Source organism: Schistocerca gregaria, chromosome 2, assembly GCF_023897955.1.
Source record: "Schistocerca gregaria isolate iqSchGreg1 chromosome 2, iqSchGreg1.2, whole genome shotgun sequence".
In the NCBI taxonomy this organism is placed as follows: Eukaryota; Metazoa; Arthropoda; class Insecta; order Orthoptera; family Acrididae; genus Schistocerca; species Schistocerca gregaria.
Window position 1 is genome coordinate 568,347,975 of NC_064921.1, and position 19,640 is coordinate 568,367,614.

General features: G+C 40.6%; 1 protein-coding gene across 1 annotated transcript in view; it reads left to right on the top strand.

The window, feature by feature from the left end:
* The window catches only part of LOC126332800 (juvenile hormone esterase-like), a 78,681-nt gene extending 70,512 nt beyond the window's left edge, over window positions 1-8,169 (top strand). The window contains exons 9-10 of the mRNA XM_049996682.1: window positions 5,168-5,303; window positions 7,860-8,169. Coding sequence (XP_049852639.1) covers window positions 5,168-5,303; window positions 7,860-8,022 — 299 coding nt within the window. The 3' untranslated portion in view covers window positions 8,023-8,169. The remainder of the gene's footprint in view (window positions 1-5,167; window positions 5,304-7,859) is intronic.
* The last annotated feature ends 11,471 nt before the right edge of the window (window positions 8,170-19,640 follow it).

Sequence of the window (19,640 nt, forward strand, 5' to 3'; positions counted from 1 at the left end):
ATGTCGAACAGTGATGGGAGCATGCTTGTTAGACGCTAATGTGATGGACTCTATCAATAAACCAGTGTAGTTGAGTGTAACACCAGACAAATTCCACATATGATGGTTTGAGGCCACACTGGATACAATGCACGATCTTGATTCCCATGTACGATGGTTATTCGGAAAGTAAGGAACGATCGGTCGCGAAATGGAAAATACAGTGAAAATCTGATGAAGCTTTGCACAGATGTGTTGGGCACTGTGTCTAGAAATCTCGTCTCTCGCATCATGTCGCTCTTTCAGTTCTGAAGTCACAGTGAGAACATAAAAATGGCTAGGAATTAGCGCCTCCCACCAAGTATGAGGGCCTGGCGAAAGATTTCGCCTGAAACAATGCAGTCCACATAACATAGCTCTCATGCGGTTCGCTCTGCACGACAATTCTAAGCCGCACTCTCCAGTGGCAATGAAGATGCTCCTGCAGCGTTTTCGACGGGAAGAGTTTGATCACTCACAATAGAGCCCATAATTGGATACCCCTGCGGTTCATCTCAGCCCAAATGAACTGCTGGCTATGAAGAAATATTTTGAGAAAAACAATGAGCTGCAGTCCAGAGTAGAACACTGTGGAAAAGCACTGACGGCTGTCTTATATAACGAGAGAATTGAAAAGTTGGTACAACGCTACGACGGATGTTTCAGTCTGTGCGGCGACTGTGTAGAGTAGTAGCTGGAAGGTGTAGCTAACTGTTGCAAATAAAACAGTTTTGATTTACAATGCGGTTTCCATTCAGTCCGCAGCTCGTGGTCGTGCGGTAGCGTTTTCGCTTCCCGCACCTGGTTTCCCGGGTTCTATTCCTGGCGGGGTCAGGGATTTTCTCTGCCTCGTTATGACTGGGTGTTGTGTGATGTCCTTAGATTAGTTAGGTTTAAGTAGTTCTACGTTCTAGGGGACTGATGGCCATAGATGTTAAGTCCCATAGCGCTCAGAGCCATTTGAACCATTTTTGGTTTCCATTTCGCGACCTATCGTTCCTTACTTTCCAAATAGCTTTCGTATATCAAACCACAGATGGCTACGCCTAACTGAGAGGTATCTGAGGCCCCAGGCTCTTTACTCTACATGTTTAGGGACACCTGGTATCAGCCATATGTGGTGAGGAATGTCAGGCCTTCTTCGAGGTAAAACGTGTAGCATCTACAACCTGCACTTTCACCCGACATGGCACGCATAAAACATTTTTGGGATGTAGTTTGTCGTTGTAATATAATGTTATTCGAATTTACTTTTAATTTACTGTTATTACATGGTGTTATTTTTTCAGGTAGACACTCTACCTTCCTTCTCTTTTTTTTCTTTGTGGTTGGCTTTGCCTTCACGTGGACTGAAGTACACGATAGAAGTACGCCGAGGAGGTTTCTAGCACTGATTGTTGTCGTAAGTTGTAACTGAAATAATATTCGGGTGATTTCTGGTTCTAGTGTACATAACCATTAACTGGCGAAACCATTACCACACTAGAATGAGATATCCACTCTACAGCGGAGTGTGCGTTGATATGAAACTTCCTAGCGGATTAAAACGGTGTGTCGGACCGAAACTCGAACTCGGGACTTTTCCTTTCGGGGGCAAGTGCTCTACCAACTGAGCTACCCAAGCACGACTCACGCCCCGTACTCACAGCTTTACTTCTGCCAGTACCTCGTCTCCTACCTTCTAAACTTTGCAGAAGGTCATCTGGGAACCTTGCAGAACTAGCACAACTGAAAGAAAGGGTATTGCTGAGAGATGTCTTAGCCACACCCTGGGGGATGTTTCCAGAATGAGATTTTCACTGGTAGAGCATTTGACCGCGAAAGACAAAGGTCCTGAGTTCGAGTCTCTATCCGGCACACAGTTTTAATCTGCCAGGAAGTTTCAGTACCACACTCAGCCACTCGAAACCTGAACAGCAAGCTACACCGCGATGCAGAGCGCCTCTCTTGCAAAGTCTGCCACTTGACTTTGCTAAACATCTACGTAATGCTATCACGGTTACCATATAACCCTGTGACGAAACGCGCCGCTCTTCTTTGGATCTTCTCTATCTCCTCTGTCAACCCGACCTGGTACGGATCGCACACTGATGAGCAATACTCAAGTATAGGTCGAACGAGTGTTTTGTAAGCCACCTCCTTCGTAGACGGACCACACTTCCTAGGACTCTCTCAATGAATCTCAACCTGGTACCCGCCTTACCAACAATTAATTTTATATGATCATTCCACTTAAAATCGTAATGCACGCATACTCCCAGATATTTTACAGAAGTAACTGCTATCAGTGTTTGTTCCGCTACCATTTAATCATACAATAAAGGATCCTTCTTTCTATGTATTCGCAATACATTACATTTGTATATGTTAAGGGTCAGTTGTCACTCCCTGCACCAAGTGCCTTTGCGCTGCAGATCTTCCTGCATTTCGCTACAATTTTCTAATGCTGCAACTTCTCAGTACAATACAGCATCATCCGCGAAAAGCCGCATGGAACTTCCGACACTATCTACTAGGTCATATATATATATATATATATTTTGTGAAAAGCAATGGTCCCATAACACTCCCCTGGGGCACGCCACATGTTACTTTAACGTCTGTAGAGGTCTCTCCATTGATAACAACATGCGGTGTTCTGTTTGATAAAAACTCTTCAATCCAGCCACACAGCTGGTCTGATATTCCGTAGGCTCTTACTTTGTTTATCAGGCTACAGTGCGGAACTGTATCAAACGCCTTCCGGAAGTCAAGGAAAATAGCATCTACCTGGGAGCCCGTATCTAATATTTTCTGGGTCTCATGAACAAATAAAGCGAGTCTCACACGATCGCTGTTTCCGGAATCCATGTTGATTCCTACAGAGTAGATTCCGGGTTTCCAAAAACCGACATGATACTTGAGCAAAAAACATGTTCTAAAATTCTACAACAGATCGACGTCAGGGATATAGGTCTATAGTTTTGCGCATCTGCTCGACGACCCTTCTTGAAGACTGAGACTACCTGTGCTCTTTTCCAATCATTTGGAACCTTCCGTTCCTCTAGAGACTTGAGGTACACGGCTGTTAGAAGGGGTGCAAGTTCTTTTGCGTACTCTGTGTAGAATCGAATTGGTCTCCCGTCAGGTCCAGTAGACTTTCCTCTGTTGAGTGATTCCAGTTGCTTTTCTATTCCTTGGACACTTGTTTCGATGTCAGCCATTTTTTCGTTTGTGCGAGTATTTAGAGAAGGAAGTGATGTGAGGCACTGGTCTCAGCATGCTGGTGCACCACCCCATAACTGTAGAGGGGTTAGGCAATATCTTAAACAACGTGCACCCCGACCGGAGGATAGGTCATGGCGATCGAGATAGCCTGACTTAACCCCCTTAGATTTTTTCTTATGTGGTTATATGAAAATATGAAATCCAGGGTTTACGAAACGGAACCAGATAATCCAGATTCGTTAACAGAACGAATACATCGAACTTGCGCTTCAGTATCTGCAGAAGTGTTGAGAGGTGTCCATGCAGGTGCTTACGTCAATGCATCCAATAAGGCGGACATGCATTTGAATATTTGTATTATGAACAATGCAGTTATAATTGTCTGTCAGTCTATAACACAGTTTCAAAGCAACATTATTTATGATATTCGTTATATTCATTGTTCTTTATTGCAATAAGAGATGTGACAGCATTTATGTAATATTTCCAATTGTTATGCATGAACTAGAATATTATGTGTTGTTAATAAATTAGCTGCCATATGTTGATATGCCATGAGACTTATAATGAATATGCTTTGGCCTATGTGCGCATTGTTTAGGGCGATCATTCTTCTACACAGACATGTTTCTCGAGCCCAGGAATCGAACTCAGCAACCCTCGTACAAAACACAAGTTTTCTATGAATCAGCTATAGGACCAGCTATAGCTTTAAAGTGTTTGTTTTCAAGCAATCGTCTTACGTTTAGTAGGGTCTTCTCACTGTTGGTGCGGGGTCGCCTTTACTGTTCTGCTTTTGTAAACCTCTCGACGCATGTAATATCCGGGATTAGCTTACGTCAATGGAGGACGGTTTGCGTAGGTCACCTGCAACAAGTATAATAATATTTTTAAATGTGGGACTTCTCTATCTATAAGAATAATACTTTTTGTGAGAAATTCAAACAGCAACGGTAACATTTATTCCGTCGAACACTTATTTCACAAACTGACGTTACTCTAGCAATAAGTCCCTTCTCATTCAGGTACTTAACACTCCAGAGTGGATAACCATTGGGACATTATCGCAAAAGCAGTGGGACAACTCCGGGAGCGATAAGATATGTGCACTGGGCGCCTCTTACTGCTATCTAGACATAATGGATGCTCTGAAAATTATCACGATGCAAATAATAAAGTTTTAAAATAATTGTATAGTAATAACGGAAACATGTTCGTCGTGGTCTACCGGCGCGTACCGTTCATGTTTTGTGGACTAGTATTTAAGCATTTGGAGGGAGATTTTGTAGGAACACATCTTGATCTTCTTTGCGTCCTTCGTTCGGTGATCTCACTGAGTTCTTCTTAGATTAGTTGTTACAACTTTTAGTCTTTCGTGTGCTTAATCTGTGGCACAAAGCTTATTTTTATCACAAGTATGTTTCTACTTTTAGCAGCTTTCATAGTGTCGTTATATAAATATCACAAATGTAATTTATGGATTTCTTACGTACATATTTTTATTGTTTGATGTGTTGCAAAGATATGATAAGTGGGAGCTTGACGCTTGTTGAAATGTAATTCATTGTTTACACATTACCTTCCGCGGATTATGTTGCAATAGTACATAACATTAGAGCGATAGTAGTGAAGCAAACGTTAAGCAAAGAAGAACCTTTAAGAGCTTTCATACAAAAAAACAGTCAGGAGAATACTTCTCTGAAATATTTATCACTTGAAACGTGTCACGACTGTTATAGCTATTTATCAAATATTATTTGATCAACAAAGAGTTCTCTGTTTCCTTTTGCAGTAGTCCTTACTTTTAAAAGTGCAAGAAAAGCATGTCATTTCTCTAAGGATCGTCGAAAGACAGGAAAGTGTAGGCGCTAAAAAGCCACAGTGCATTCACTTTTGGCGTAATGTAGGTGGAATTTTGTTTGATTGTCGCTTACCTCAACAGGTGCCAGCCACTGTGATGATATACCCTACTTGTTCTGTGGAGAAAAAACGAAGGACATCCCGAAGGGACCAGAAACCGTCGAAGGCAAAGCTATAGCACGTATGACGCGGCTTTGGACAAATTTCGCCAAGACTGGGTGAGTTGTCTTTTGGTTTTTCAGCGATGTCTTACACAGAAAACCGCTGGCAAGTGTCACATATTACCAGAAACCTATTTTAACGTCTATCTACTGAGACGTAGCGCTGCCAACCCGCTGATTCAACTTCCCATAGAGATCATATTACGGTTCTTGTTACCTCTTAAGATTATCACAAGTGAGTTGTGTTTCTATTCATACTACTCTATTCCATTTCTTTATAACTAAAAATAGAATCCTCATTAGTGTTCTTTACAAGGAGGTTTTTATCAGAAAATATCTAGACCTGATTTTATTCCTTGAAATTGATGTACTGAGAAGAGCCTCTTAAGTTCGTAATTTTGGAGTATTTTTCAAAGAAAAACACAGTATTGTAAAGAAATAATTCTTCTGTCATAAAATGCATGACCATACTTCGTTAGAGCTATTTGAAGAAAACCATTATAATGTATACAGTCTAAAGAAATATTGAAAAACTTTGAATGAAACGGAAGGACGAAAGACGGCTTTTTGAGCCTTAATACACATATGGATATGGACAACAACAAATGTGATCATAACGTAATCATTTTTACATTTCAACACATAGAAAAAGTGTGATAACCACGATTTTTTTCAGAAGTCTTAGCACCCCTTTAATATAGTATGTACCTATCGCAAAACAGGCTATGAGATTAACTTCAGTTGAAGCATTCTCTTACAGTTAAAACAGGAATAAGCCAGCTATAGTTCATGGTCAGATAGTAAAAGGGTAATTCACTAAACACATTTTTAAATGATTTCATTTCATGTTTGTCTTTTGAAAATGTAATAAACATGGCTCCACTTATGCTTCACGACATAAAACCAAAAAATTTTGCTACTAAACATTTCTAGGTGTCGATCGTAATAACAGTGTATACGTACAGCTCGTCTGTAAATTCTCAGGTTCGTATTAATTTGACGAACCACCTATCACTCACACTTCTTCATCTGTTTCGTTTTTAGTGTTTCTGATAAGGTAATAAATATAAGCAATTGTTACAGACGCCTAATGTATGAAATTAAAGTAAATTAAACGCACTACAATAGCCAACTACTTCATGACTTCCGTCGATGTAACTTTTTCTAACATCTTAGAAGGTTTAATAAAGGCCTATGGAATACGTTACGGAATTATTTATTTTTATTTCTGTAAATAACAGAGATAAGTGCGAATATTGACCACACTGCTTACTCCTCCCCCAAATTTAAAAATCCAGTCACTGTGTGTGGTATATTGCATTCGTAAAATGTCAGCGATGTGGTTGTGTGCAAGCAGAAACCCTGAAATCACATGTTTATGAAAAGAGTAATTATCTTATACAAGATATCCCTGGATTTCCATTATACAGGGTGATTAAAAAGGAATACCACAACTTTAGGAATTTAAAACTCTGCAACGACAAAAGGCAGAGCTAAGCACTATCTGTCGGCGAATTAAGGGAGCTATAAAGTTTCATTTAGTTGTACATTTGCTCGCTTCAGGCGCTGTTGACTAGGCGTCAGCGTCAGTTGGTGCTAAGATGGCGACCGCTCAACAGAAAGCTTTTTGTGTTATTGAGTACGGCAGAAGTGAATCGACGACAGTTGTTCAGCGTGCATTTCGAACAAAGTATGTCTGTATATGGGGCACTGAGAATCCGCGGGAAACAATTCAGTATGAACGTGACTCGCCTAAGGTGAACGTTTCCTGTGCCAGTTCAGCCAATAAAGTTTTTGGTCCTTTTTCTTCGAAGGTGCTACTGTAACTGGACTACAGTATCTGGAGATGTTAGAGAATTGGCTGTTCTCTCAGCTCGAACAAGCAGCACAACAATTCATATTTCAGCAGGATGGAGCGCCAACACATTGGCACTTATCTGTCCGTAAGTACGTGAACATCAACTACCCGTGACAGAACACTTCATCACTGGCCTCAAAGAAGCCCTGATCTTACCCCCTGCGATTTTTTCTTATGGGGGTATGTTAAGGATATGGTGTTTCGGCCACCTCTCCCAGCCACCACTGATGATTTGAAACGAGAAATAACAGCAGCTATCCAAACTGTTACGCCTGATATGCTACAGAGAGTGTGGAACGAGTTGGAGTATCGGGTTGATATTGCTCGGGTGTCTGGAGGGGGCCATATTGAACATCTCTGAACTTTTTTTTGAGTGAAAAAACCTTTTTAAATACTCTTTGTAATGATGTATAACAGAAGGTTATATTATGTTTCTTTCATTAAATACACATTTTTAAAGTTGTGGTATTCTTTCTGAATCACCCTGTATTGTTGCCGCTGAGCAGAACCACTGTGTAAGATTTTAGGACTTCTTTCCCAACCCAAATTCAGCCGTAACGACAATACAGACAAGGACGACGTGCAAGAATTGAGTTCGTGGGTACATTTTTCTACACGAGATTCAAACACGCTGTGACAAGCGCAAACGGAAAGAGCTTGGCAATTGTGAACAATTAACAAAGTCGTTCCTATGTTGGTTTCACGTTTTCGAGTAGCAGCAGCCATTGTATTATGGTTTTCATTTTTTTCAACAGGAATCCGACGCCTGATCCAGGTGACGCTCTGTTGTCGGTGACGTGGCTACCTTTCAAGAAGAACGAGGGACATTACCTAGACATCACCAACGATGGATTAATTTCTAAGAAGGATTTGATGAAGGATCGCATTGACTTATGGGACAAGATCCTCAGAAAGTAAAGGAACTACAGAGCGTCCAACAAACTATGAACAAACTGAACACATGTAGATATTTCCGGACGTTAATAAATTGCTCTACATTGTTTATTAGTGCCATTCACGCTTGTCCTCCGGTAAAGCAATAAAGTGATAATGTAAGTCATGAAATTGATGATGATACTTCATAAATCAAGTCATTTTATACTTCTATTTCTTCCTCTTCTTTTTCTATGCCTATTCCGAGTTTTCATTTTGAAGAACAACTTTACTCCTCCATCCATTGTTTCTTTCCCCTGAGGACTTGTACTTGTCTACAGTGACCGTAATCTTTCTTTCTTTCAATTAAAACGTCACCACTGTTTCTCCCTGTATTCTTCCAGTTTGTGAAGTTAAATATGTGTAATTATTCTCAAATATGGTTTCTCTTATAAAATTACTTATCTGACAACCACTGGCAGATCTTAAAAGACTCATTTGAGTCTACTATAAGCTGCAGTTATCTTCTCACTGCAAGGTTCATTGTGATAAAGGAATACAGGCATAGTCATTGTTCTCTGAAACTTCAGGTTTGTGTTTTTCCCTCGTCTTGTTCTTTATGTTTTATAGTTCCACAGACGTTCTGAAATTTATTCATTCTATTCTGCACATTTCATTTAAGTTGATACAGCGGCCCGGAGTACATAAAACTGGAAACTTATACCGGTGCTTTGTCTTCTGTAAGAATATCTATTGAACTGTGTTTCCCATAGGAACCTTTAGGTTCAGTTCTGAATACTTTCCGCTTTCAGTATGTCTACCTAGTTCATATAACCTATACACCGAATGCTATAGATATGTTTCCCTATTCTGTATTAAGACAACATAATTCGCAAATACCATACCATACAGATGGTAGATTCTTTTCAATTCTGTAACATTATGTAACTAATGTTTTCATTTTCTTCTGCTCTCCGACATTCATGATTTGGGGACGTGCGTTATCATGAATCAGCAATACACCAGCATAGAACTTGGGGCAATATTCCATGACGGTGAGTTTCGACAGACATACCCCAATGTACAAATTATTCATTCTGCGAAGGATGTCTACCAGTGTTTGTCTTTCGGTAACCACGCAAAGAACAACAGAATGTTGGTTTTGTTTGGACAGATTTACTAATGACGTTGCCATTTGTCAAGTTTCCGTGTTTACCGCATTTAAGTCTGAAAGTCACGAATGCCACACTGATCTCTTGCCCTAATATCGATATTTATATTCACGTATCGAAGTCGCACAACGTTACTTATATGTAGCAGCAACGACCTGAAACGGAAAAGTTTTGGCCGTCTTTAAAATTTTGATCAAAACTTTAAACTCGTGTTTGCAAGTCTCAGGTTGGTATCTCAGAAATATGTGTAACTTACTTTGATATCGAAATATGTAAATCTCGGTGCACGATAACTACGTGAAATTTTAATTTGTAAAACTTACTTTGATGCCGAAATACGTAAATCTCTGTGCACGATAATACAACTACGTGAAATTTTTATTTTGAACGGAAATAGCATACGCTACATGATGCGAAATCCATATTAGCCGGTACATCAAATATTTCATCTGCGAGAAAGGAATCGGTTTTCAATTAATTTTACATATACCATCTGACTGAGAAGCTAATGACAGATTAAAATATCAGCCCTGAAACTAGCTAATCTATATCTTAATCTTGTGAATAATCACTTTTCCAAAATTTTTCTTCTATGACAGAGAAAATGAACATAAAAATTAACACAACTGGCTTTCTAATAAAAGCACTTTACTGAAATCTTCTACTGTTATTAAGTCTCTGAACCGATACTGATATTTTCACAAAAAAAAAAACACTCTGACAATCACTATGCCGTACAATAGAAATGAACTTTAACAATATTAAATTTATTGGTATATCTGTGCACACGGAAAGCTCGTCTGCTCTGCAGTCTAACACTATTAGGATTATCGATCTGTCCACAACCAAGTTTCATTTGCAATTAGTTACGATAAGCAATAGCAGACGGAATCAAGGGGAACTAATCTCAACGACTAAAAAATAAGAACAAAATAAGAATAAGACTTCAAGTCTGACTACCCTTCATTAACCAATGACAGCAATATTCGTTTCGACAAAGGTCTCACATCTAGACAAATTAGCAACATATTTCTTAAAAATTCTCTTGCGTATATTTGCGTTTCTGACACTCGTATTAACTATCAGGCAAGTCTATGTGCTTCACTATGAAATTTCTACACCGAACGTAGACCGTACACAATGTTCTAACAATGAGAACCCACACTGTTAAAAATATAAGAAGATTCGATCAGCTAAAAAATTGACTTTGTCATTGTTCCACTAATATCATCTCATTTCCTACACGTTTTTGGTCAAATATATTACTAGAATATTCTTTTTAAATAATGCTGCCTCTGCTACAGGGCAGGCCAGCTTCCATCATTTTCAAACCAAATATGTGGCCAGACTGTCCTATAAAAATAGGCTGCCACTCTCTTCAAAAGAAGTAACCTCTCTGACCAACATTTTTGGTGTCAAGAACAGACTTACAAAGAATATGATTGCATCGATTCTGCAGAAGTTGAGTACATTTATCAAATTAAGAACTTCGCTCACATTTATGGCCAAATCTACATGAAAATTGTCATGTCAAATAAAACAGCCTCATTTCATCATCTCTTTCCCGTTAAGCAAGAATGTTGTGGGGGTGGTTTCTACTAATAGAATAAAGGGAAGCACTCAAAAAATTCTCCAAAGCAGAGTATCACAAAAGCATGGTACAGAATATGTGGTTACAAATACCTGGAGTGGTTGACAATGTATACAAAATATCAGTGAAGTGGTAGAAAGCGATACTAATATGGTACTTAAGTTGAAATGCAAGTAACGGTAGATACATGACAACAATTGTACAAAGCATCCAGTAATAAATCACTTTGCATGTTAATGTCATGATACAGAAGACATGACATAACCAATTCTTTTTTGTTAAGTCAGTAATCTAGTTCGGTCAGATAAAGCGCCATAAATACGCAAAGCTTCACAATAAGATACAAAGCTTTACAAAGGCATTACAATTAATTGTACAAACGATTAAAAACCTGTTAGGACAAGTAAGAACTGCTGTAAATTCAAATGAACTGAGGAAGATACGTTTCATGCAACTTGACACAAAACTTTAGAAAGCAGTAGCAATTGTCTGTTCAAGTACAGCAAGGACACATATTTACAGTACAGTCCAAAAATGTGTATAATTGTCTCTTGACAATTATTGAGAAAACCTATGAGGACAATGTCACACAATGGGACCAAAAAGTATCACTGCAAAATGACCAATGCATCAATGTTTTATCAATCACACACACACACACACCACAGTTGCACCAACATGGTAGCATGAACACATTTCTGATGCAGGCTCCAGGTAGCATAGTACTTTGCATTCAATTTCTCCACTGAAAACCAACAGCTCTCAAGATTCGTTCACCAGGCAGACTCAGGGAAGATGAAGTGTCTTGTTACAGTCTCCCATCATTGCTGTGGAATTTGCTTAAGGAGCAGTGTTTCCATTGGTTCATGTTTAACAAGTTGAGGCATGCTATGATAGTGAACGTAGTGCCACAATCTGTTGTGTAAAATCATAGAGTATCATTAATTTGGTCAGGCTTTGTGCGTGTGTGTGTTAACTGTGATCATGTCCCATTTGTGTACAGAATACATGAAAGAAGTTTACAAAGTAGTTATATAAATACTTACAATCGTTTTAGTGACAAAACGAATTGTCCTCAAAAATATCTTAATTTCCTGTACTTTCTCCTTATTCGAACCTTCTTATCTGATATACATGAAGTAGAAATGGTTATCTTATAACATGGGTGTCATATAATACTGCATAAAGTAGAGTTCTGGTGGTATTTTTTTCAATAACTTAAACAAGTTATCAAAATAACCTTGCATACGTATCTCCATTTTTAAAGTACTTCACATATATAAAAAGAATTGGATCCAGTTTCTTAAGTTACAAACATTTCTCTATCCGGCCAAAATGGCCACAGTAACATAGATTATATACAATAACATCAGGAATAAGTATGTGATCACCAAAATGGTTAATTATTGTATACAAACTACTAGGGTAGAAAATTTTATTAGAGCACAATTAATGGCAGTCATTTCAGTCAACATCTTATAGTACTGTTTCAAAAATATTCTGTATTACATCAGCTTAGCGTTTGTCAAACTCACTAGTATCATTACGACTAAAAAACTGTTGTCATTCCTGGTGATCAATGAGTAACATCTCAATTATATTTCCATTAAGAAGTGGGAAGTTACTGAAAATTCAAAGATCTGGTGTCGAACACAGAGTGGCTCTATTATCTATTGAATGAATTCCTCATACAGACATACATACAGAGCGCAGTTATGAGCAAAAGATGTTCATGTTAAATGTATTTTCGTTCTTGTTTCCACCGCTACACAGTGTTTCTGTAAAGTTACCATTACACCACATACAACACTGTTCCTGAGGAAAAAAACCTTCCTTTCCCCTTCATTGGATACTCGAAATAATAAGCCATAAGACATTCATATACATCATCAACAGTGAAATAACATCATCTTCTACTCCTCATTGGCTTAATGAAATATTTCTTCTTAAACATATCTGTTCATCCAGATACACATCATAATTGAAATCATATTATTCTTTCATTACTGCTCATCCTAAGTACCATTTACATTACTGCATAATATTATTATCTGATATCAACGCACAAATATAGCTAAATCATTAATACATCATTTATTATCTTTTGGTATCAGTATTTTTTTTAACATGAAAGTCAAACTTTCTCTTTTCTCTATCATTCTTTACACTGTGTTCAATTTCCAACAATATAAATATTCAGCTGGAATTGTGGATTCATATCTCTGTATTACCTGTAACCAATAACTAGGATTGTTAGCATCATAAAATTATTTTCAAACATCTAAAAATGTTACGAATACAGTAGACATCTGAAACATCATTCACAGATAACCAAACTATATTTATCACTAGTTAGCAGAATATTACAGTGGAAGGTCAACAAGTCCCAAAACTTATGTTGGTTGGTTTAAAAGAGGGGGGGGGGGGGGGGCAAACTGCTTGGTCATCGGTGCCTTGTTACCAGTAAAATAATTACATAAGGGAAAGAAGAAAGAAAAGGAGATTGACAGCACAATAATAGGAGAAAGGAAAAAGGAAGAACCAGAAGAATGACAAAAGGACAACCAACACTACTATGGACAAAACAGGAAAAGAAAACCACAGGAAGAAGCAAGAAACAGGTAAACGAGATAAAAACAAAAGGGCAGGTGACCGTGGCTAGCCAACCAGGAGAATAAAAAGGAAAAGCTAGTCACTCTGCGACACATTAAAACATCCACCTGAAAAGCATTAGAGTGGAGAACACAAAGGGATGAAACATGCACTAAAACTTATTTAGCATGTTAAAACCCACCGTCACGTGTAAAACGTAAAACTAAATTAGCCGATGCATTGTCATCTAAAATTAATGGCAACGAGGCCGGTAACTGAAGAGTCCATTGCAGGGCAGCCAAAGAAGGGAAGCTCACCAAGATATGGGACACTGTCAGCCGGGCATCGCACCGTCACTGAGGTGGGTCATGACGACACAAGAGGTAGCCGTGTGTCACCCAGACGTAGCCAATGCAGAGCTACCAGAAAGTCCCTGTGGGACTTACGCATGGAGGACTGCCACATATTCGTAGTCTCCTTAAAGGCAAGCAGTTCGTTGTGCGTGTTGAATTTATGCCATTTCGTCTCCCAAAGCCGCAAAACTTTGAGGAGTAGTACTAAACGCTGGTCAGTTGCAGAGAAGCCGATCTCCATACGAGGTTTCCGCGTAGCCTGTTTGGCTAGCCTGTCGGCAAGTTCGTTTCTGGGATCCCGACGTGACCTGGGGTCCAGACAAACACTGCTGAACGACTAGACCGTTCCAGGGCATAGATGGGCTCCTGGATGGTCGCTACCAAAGGATTACGACGTTAGCACTGGTCGATAGCTTGTAGGCTGCTCAAGGAGTCAATACACAGAAGGAACTACTGCCCAGGGCATGAACGGATGTGCTCAAGAGTACGAGATACAGCCACCAGCTCGGAAGTGAAAACACTACAGCCAATGGGCAAGGAATGATGTTCAATATGTCCTCTATGGACATACGTGAAGATGACGAGAGCATCAGCCATCAAGCCGTCTGTGTAAACCACTTCGTGACCTTGGTACACGTCAAGAGTCGAGAGGAAGTGGTAGCAGAGAGTCAGGGTTTTAACTGAGTCCTTAGGGCCATGTGAAAGGTTCAAGCGAACCCACGGCCTAGGTGTATACACCCTGAGGTGCACGTGAGTGGACCTCAAGAATAGGTGGTAAAGGTAAGGACTCAAGTTCGGAAAGAAAGGATCAGACACGAACTGCAACTGGAAGCCCAGACCTGGACCGCCGATGCGGGAGATAAACCGCCATGGGTGGAAAAAGGAGATGTTGATTCTGGTGTGCAGGAGAACTACGAACATGTACAACGTAGCTGGCCAGCAGTTGTGCACGCCTAACCTGCAATGGAGTGACTGTGGCCTCCACAAGGCCGCTGGTCACCGGACTCGTCCTAAAAGCTCCTGCCGCTAGGCGAAAGCCACACTGTTGCACTGGATCGAGTAAACGCAACGCTGACGTCACCACTGAACTATAAAACAGATTCCCATAGTCAAGGCGGGATTGAAAAAGGGCTCTGTAGAGCTGCAGCAGCGTAGAGCGAACTGCACCCCAGTTGGTATTGTTCAGGAAGCGGAGGGCATTGAGATGCTGCCAGCACTTTCGCTTCAGCTACCGTAGGTGACAAAGCGAAGTCATTCGGGCGTCTAAAACCAGTGCTAAGCATCGATGTGTCTCCACTACTGTGGGTAGATCGACATTAAGGTAAAGTTCTGGTTCCAGAAGAATGGTACGACGCGGACAGATGTGCATAGCACACGACTTTGCAGCCGAAAACTGGAAACCGTGGGCTAGAACCTATGACGAGGCCTTGTGGATGGCTCCCTGCACGAGCCACTTAGCAACACCAGTACTGGTGGAGTAGTACGAAATGCAGAAGGCGTCCGCGTACAGAGAAGGTTAGATGGACGGCCCTACAGCTGCTGCTAGACCGTTAATAGCCACCAAAAATAGAGATACACTGAATGCAGAGCCCTGCTGGACCCCATTCTACGGGATTTGTATGGGGGAGGGGGGGGGGGGGGGGAACTGTGGGAGGCACCAACTTGGACATGGAAAATACGAAGAGACAGGAAATTCTGAATAAAAATCGGGAGCGGGCCTCGGAGGCCCCAATCGTATAATGTGGCAAGGATAGGATGTCACCAGGTCGAGTCACACGCTTTTGTAAATCAAAAAATACGGCAACCAGGTGTTGGCGTCTGGAAAAGGCTGTTTGAATGGCAGACTCGAGGGACCGAAGATTATCAGTGGTAGAGTGACCTTGGCGGAAGTCACCCTGACGTGGAGCCAATAGGCCACCTGACTCCTGGATCCAATCCAGCCTCCGGCACACCATAGGTTCCATCAGCTTACAAAGAACGTTAGTGAGGCTGCTAGGGCGATACCTATCCACATGAAGCGGGTTTTTGCCAGGTTTGAGCACAGGAATGATGGTGGTCTTCCGTCATTGCGACGGAAAGGCACCATCGCACCAGATCCGGTTGACGATAATGACGAGATATCACTTGTTGTCATATGAGAGAAGTTTAATCATCTGTCTATGGATCTGATCTGGTCCAGGAGCTGTGTGCAAGGGCACTGAGGAGCTCCCACTCTGTAAAAGGGGCGTTATAGAATACACAGTGGCGTGTAGTGAACGAGAGGACTTTTCCATCCAGCCGCCGTTTGAGAGTGCGAAAGGGTTGGGTGCGGGGAGGGAGGGGAGGTGGGGTAAGTCTCTGACGCAGAGGCTCGAGCATAGTGCTCAGCAAAGTGTTCGTCAATCGCGTTTGCGTCGGTGGATAGCACGGCATTCATATTAAAAGTAGGAACACCTGTAGGAGTCTGGTACCCGAAAACAAGTTTTATCTTTGCCCAGACATGGGAAGGTGACGTATGGCACCCAATGGTCGAGACATAGCTCTCCCAACTGTCCTCCTTCTGTCGTTTGATCAGCTGGCGAATGCGGGCACTTAGCCATTTAAAGGCTATGAGGTGCTCCAGGCAAGGGGCTGCTTACGTCGATGTAGAGATCGCCGACGCTCCTTAATTGCTTCAGCGACTTCCGGCGACCACCAAAGGACTGCCTTTCGCCAGAGGAAACCTAAAGAGCGAGGGATCGTGTTTTATGCCACAGAAACGATTGTTGTAGTCACTTGCTCAACTATCACATCGATGTTACCGTGCGAGTATATTCAACGGTGACAGCAGAGGTGAAAATTTCCCAGTCCGTCTTGTTTGAAGCCCCTCTGGCCAAACGTCCCGACTCCGGGGCAGTGACAGGAAGATAGGGAAGTGGTCACTATCACACAGTCGTCATGTCCTCTCCTGTAGGTAGATGGAAGAAGCCCTGAGCTGCAAATTGCTAAATCAATGGCTAAGTAACTATCATGAGACCCTTTAAAATGTGTGGCGGTCCCAGTATTAAGAGGCAGAGGTCGAACCCAGACAGTAAAGTTTCGACATCTCTGCCACCCAACAAAGGGTTGTTCTTGTTCTTATGGTCTTCAGTCCAGACACTGGTTTGATGCAGCTCTCCATGCAACTATATCCTGTGCAAGCTTCTTTGTCCCCCAGTACCTACTGCAACCAAGGTCCTTCTGAATCTGCATAGTGTATTCATCTCTTGGTATGCCTCTATGACTTTTACCCTCCACGCTGCCCTCCAGTACTAAATTGGTGATCCCTTGATGCTTAAGAACATGTCCTACCAACCGAACCCTTCTTCTAGTCAAATTGTGCCACAAATTTCTCTTCTCCCCAATTCTATTCAGTACCTCCTCATTAGTTATGTGATCTACCCATATAATCTCTAGAATTCGAATGTAGCACCACATTTCGAAAGCTTCTGTTCCCTTTCTGTCTTAATTATCCATCGTCCACGTTTCACTTCCATACATGGATACTCTCCATACAAAGACTTTCAGAAACGGCTTCCTGACACTTAAATCTATACTCGACGTTAACAACCTTCTCTTCTACAGAAACGTTTTCCTTGTCATTGCCAGTCTACATTTCACATCCTCTTTACATCGACCATCATCAGTTATTTTTCTCCCGAAATAGGAAAACTCATTCACTACTTTAAGTGTCTCATTTCCTAATCTAATTCTCTCAGCATCATCCGATTTACTTTGACTACATGTGATTATCCTCGTTTTTCTTTTGTTGATGTTCATCATACATCCTCCTTTCAAGACACTGACCACTCAATTCAACTGCTCTTCCAGGTCCTTTGCTGTCTCTGACAGGTTTACAATATCATCGGCGAAACTCAAGGTTTTGAATTTGTTCTCCGTGGATTAAAATTCCTACTCGTAATTTTTCTTTTGTTTCCTTTACTCATTGATCAATATACACATTGAATAACATCGGGGATAGGGTTCAACAGTGTCTCAGTCTCTTCTCAACCACTGCTTCCCTTTCATGCCGTCGACTCTCATCACAGCCATCTGTTTTCTACACAGATTGTAAATAGCCTTTCGTTCCCTGTATTTTTCCCGTGCTACCTTAAGAATTGGAAAGAGAATAATCCAGTCAACATTTTCAGACGCTTTCGATAAGTCTACAAATGCTATGAGCATAGGTTTGCCTTTCTTTAAGGTATCTTCTTCAAGAAGTCAAAGGTTTAGTATTGCCTTGCGTTTTTTCACATTTCTCCGGCATCCAAACTGATCTTCGCCGAGGTCGGCTTCTACTGGTTTTCCTTTCTTCTGTAAAAGATTTGTGTTAGTATTCAGCAGCTGTGACTTATTGAACTGGTCATCCATAATGTTCACATATGTCAACACCTGCTTTCTCTGAAATTGGGATTATTATATTCTTGTAGATGTTTCGTGGTATTTCACCTGTCTCATACATCTTCCTCACCAGATGGACTAGGAAATATATTAAAACTCTGAAATACTGCATTCATAATGTCTAGTTGATAGCGTAAACCTATATTTGCTCAAATAAAGCCTGAAAGGACAGGACTACTGATTAATGTGCTCCATCGTTTTGAAAGAATAAGATGATCCAAACGTACCACTCCTATTACAGTTTTCGTGCTCGACTCAATACGGGTTTCCATATATTGCCTATATTTGCCACGGTTTGGTAAAGAGCAACAGTGAATACATTTCTGACTATGAAGTTTATTTCCGTCATTATCTTTTTTTTTTCGTTGAGGTCATAAATCTTCTACCCGGTTCAATGTGGCCCACCAAAGCGTCATCTCAACCAACGTCCTCAGTTATTTGTTTATTTGTTGCGTATATTTCAAGCTTTGTCTTGCCCTACAGTTTTTACCCTTTCCACTTCCTTCTAGTACCATGGAATCTGTTTCCTCATATCTTAATAAGTGTCCTAACGTTCTGTTAATTCCTCTTGTTAGTTTTTTCCACATACTCTGTCCCCAATTCCACACAAGCTCTCTTCATTCCTTATATTATCTGTGAATTTTCGCACAATTCTGTAGTAACACACAGCAAACTCTTCGATTCTTTTTCTTTGTGTTTTTCCTCCTTTCCATGATTAACTTTCATATAACGTCGTGCTCAAACGTACAGTCTCCGCAGTTGCGTCCTTATAGTGAGATCGACGTTTGACACTAGAAGAATTCCTTTAGACAATAACGCCCTATTACATTTGCTACTCTAATTTTTATGTCTTCCTAGCTTTGCCCGTCGTCTGTTGTTTGTTTCAAAGGTACTAGAATTCCTTCATTTTGCGTACTTCGTAGTCACTAATTTTGATGAAGTTCATCGTTCACCTCACTTCTCACTTCATCTTCCTTTGTGTCACTAGCAGTCTACATTTTGTGCTCAGTAGACTGTTAATTCCATTCAGCGTGCCCTGCGCCCTTCCTCACTCACACTGAGGATAATAATGTCTTCTGCGAAGTATATCATCGATATTCCTTCACACTGAATTTCAGCCGCAATTCTGAACCTATCCTTTATCTCGGCTATTGCTTCTTCATTGTACAAATAGAACGCTAGGGGAGAAAGACTGCTTCTCTGAGTTATATCCTTCTTCCTCCGACCATATTACTTTTGATTTTACATCCTTCCTTATTATTATTCATACTGTATAGTAAACACATTTCCCAAAAGCATGCACCTACCTACCTTTATTAAAAATTCGAGGGTCGTTACCATTTCACACTGTCGAACATTTTCTCTAGGTCGACAGATCCTTTGAAAGAATCTTGATTCTTTGCAAAATTTGCTTCTGCTGTCGATCGCAACGTCGCAACTGCCCCTTCATACCTAAAACCAAAGTGCTAGTCGCTTATAACAGATTTCAATTCTTTTGCAATTGTTCACATATTATTAAATTCAGAAACATATGTATGAGCTGATGTTCCTATAATT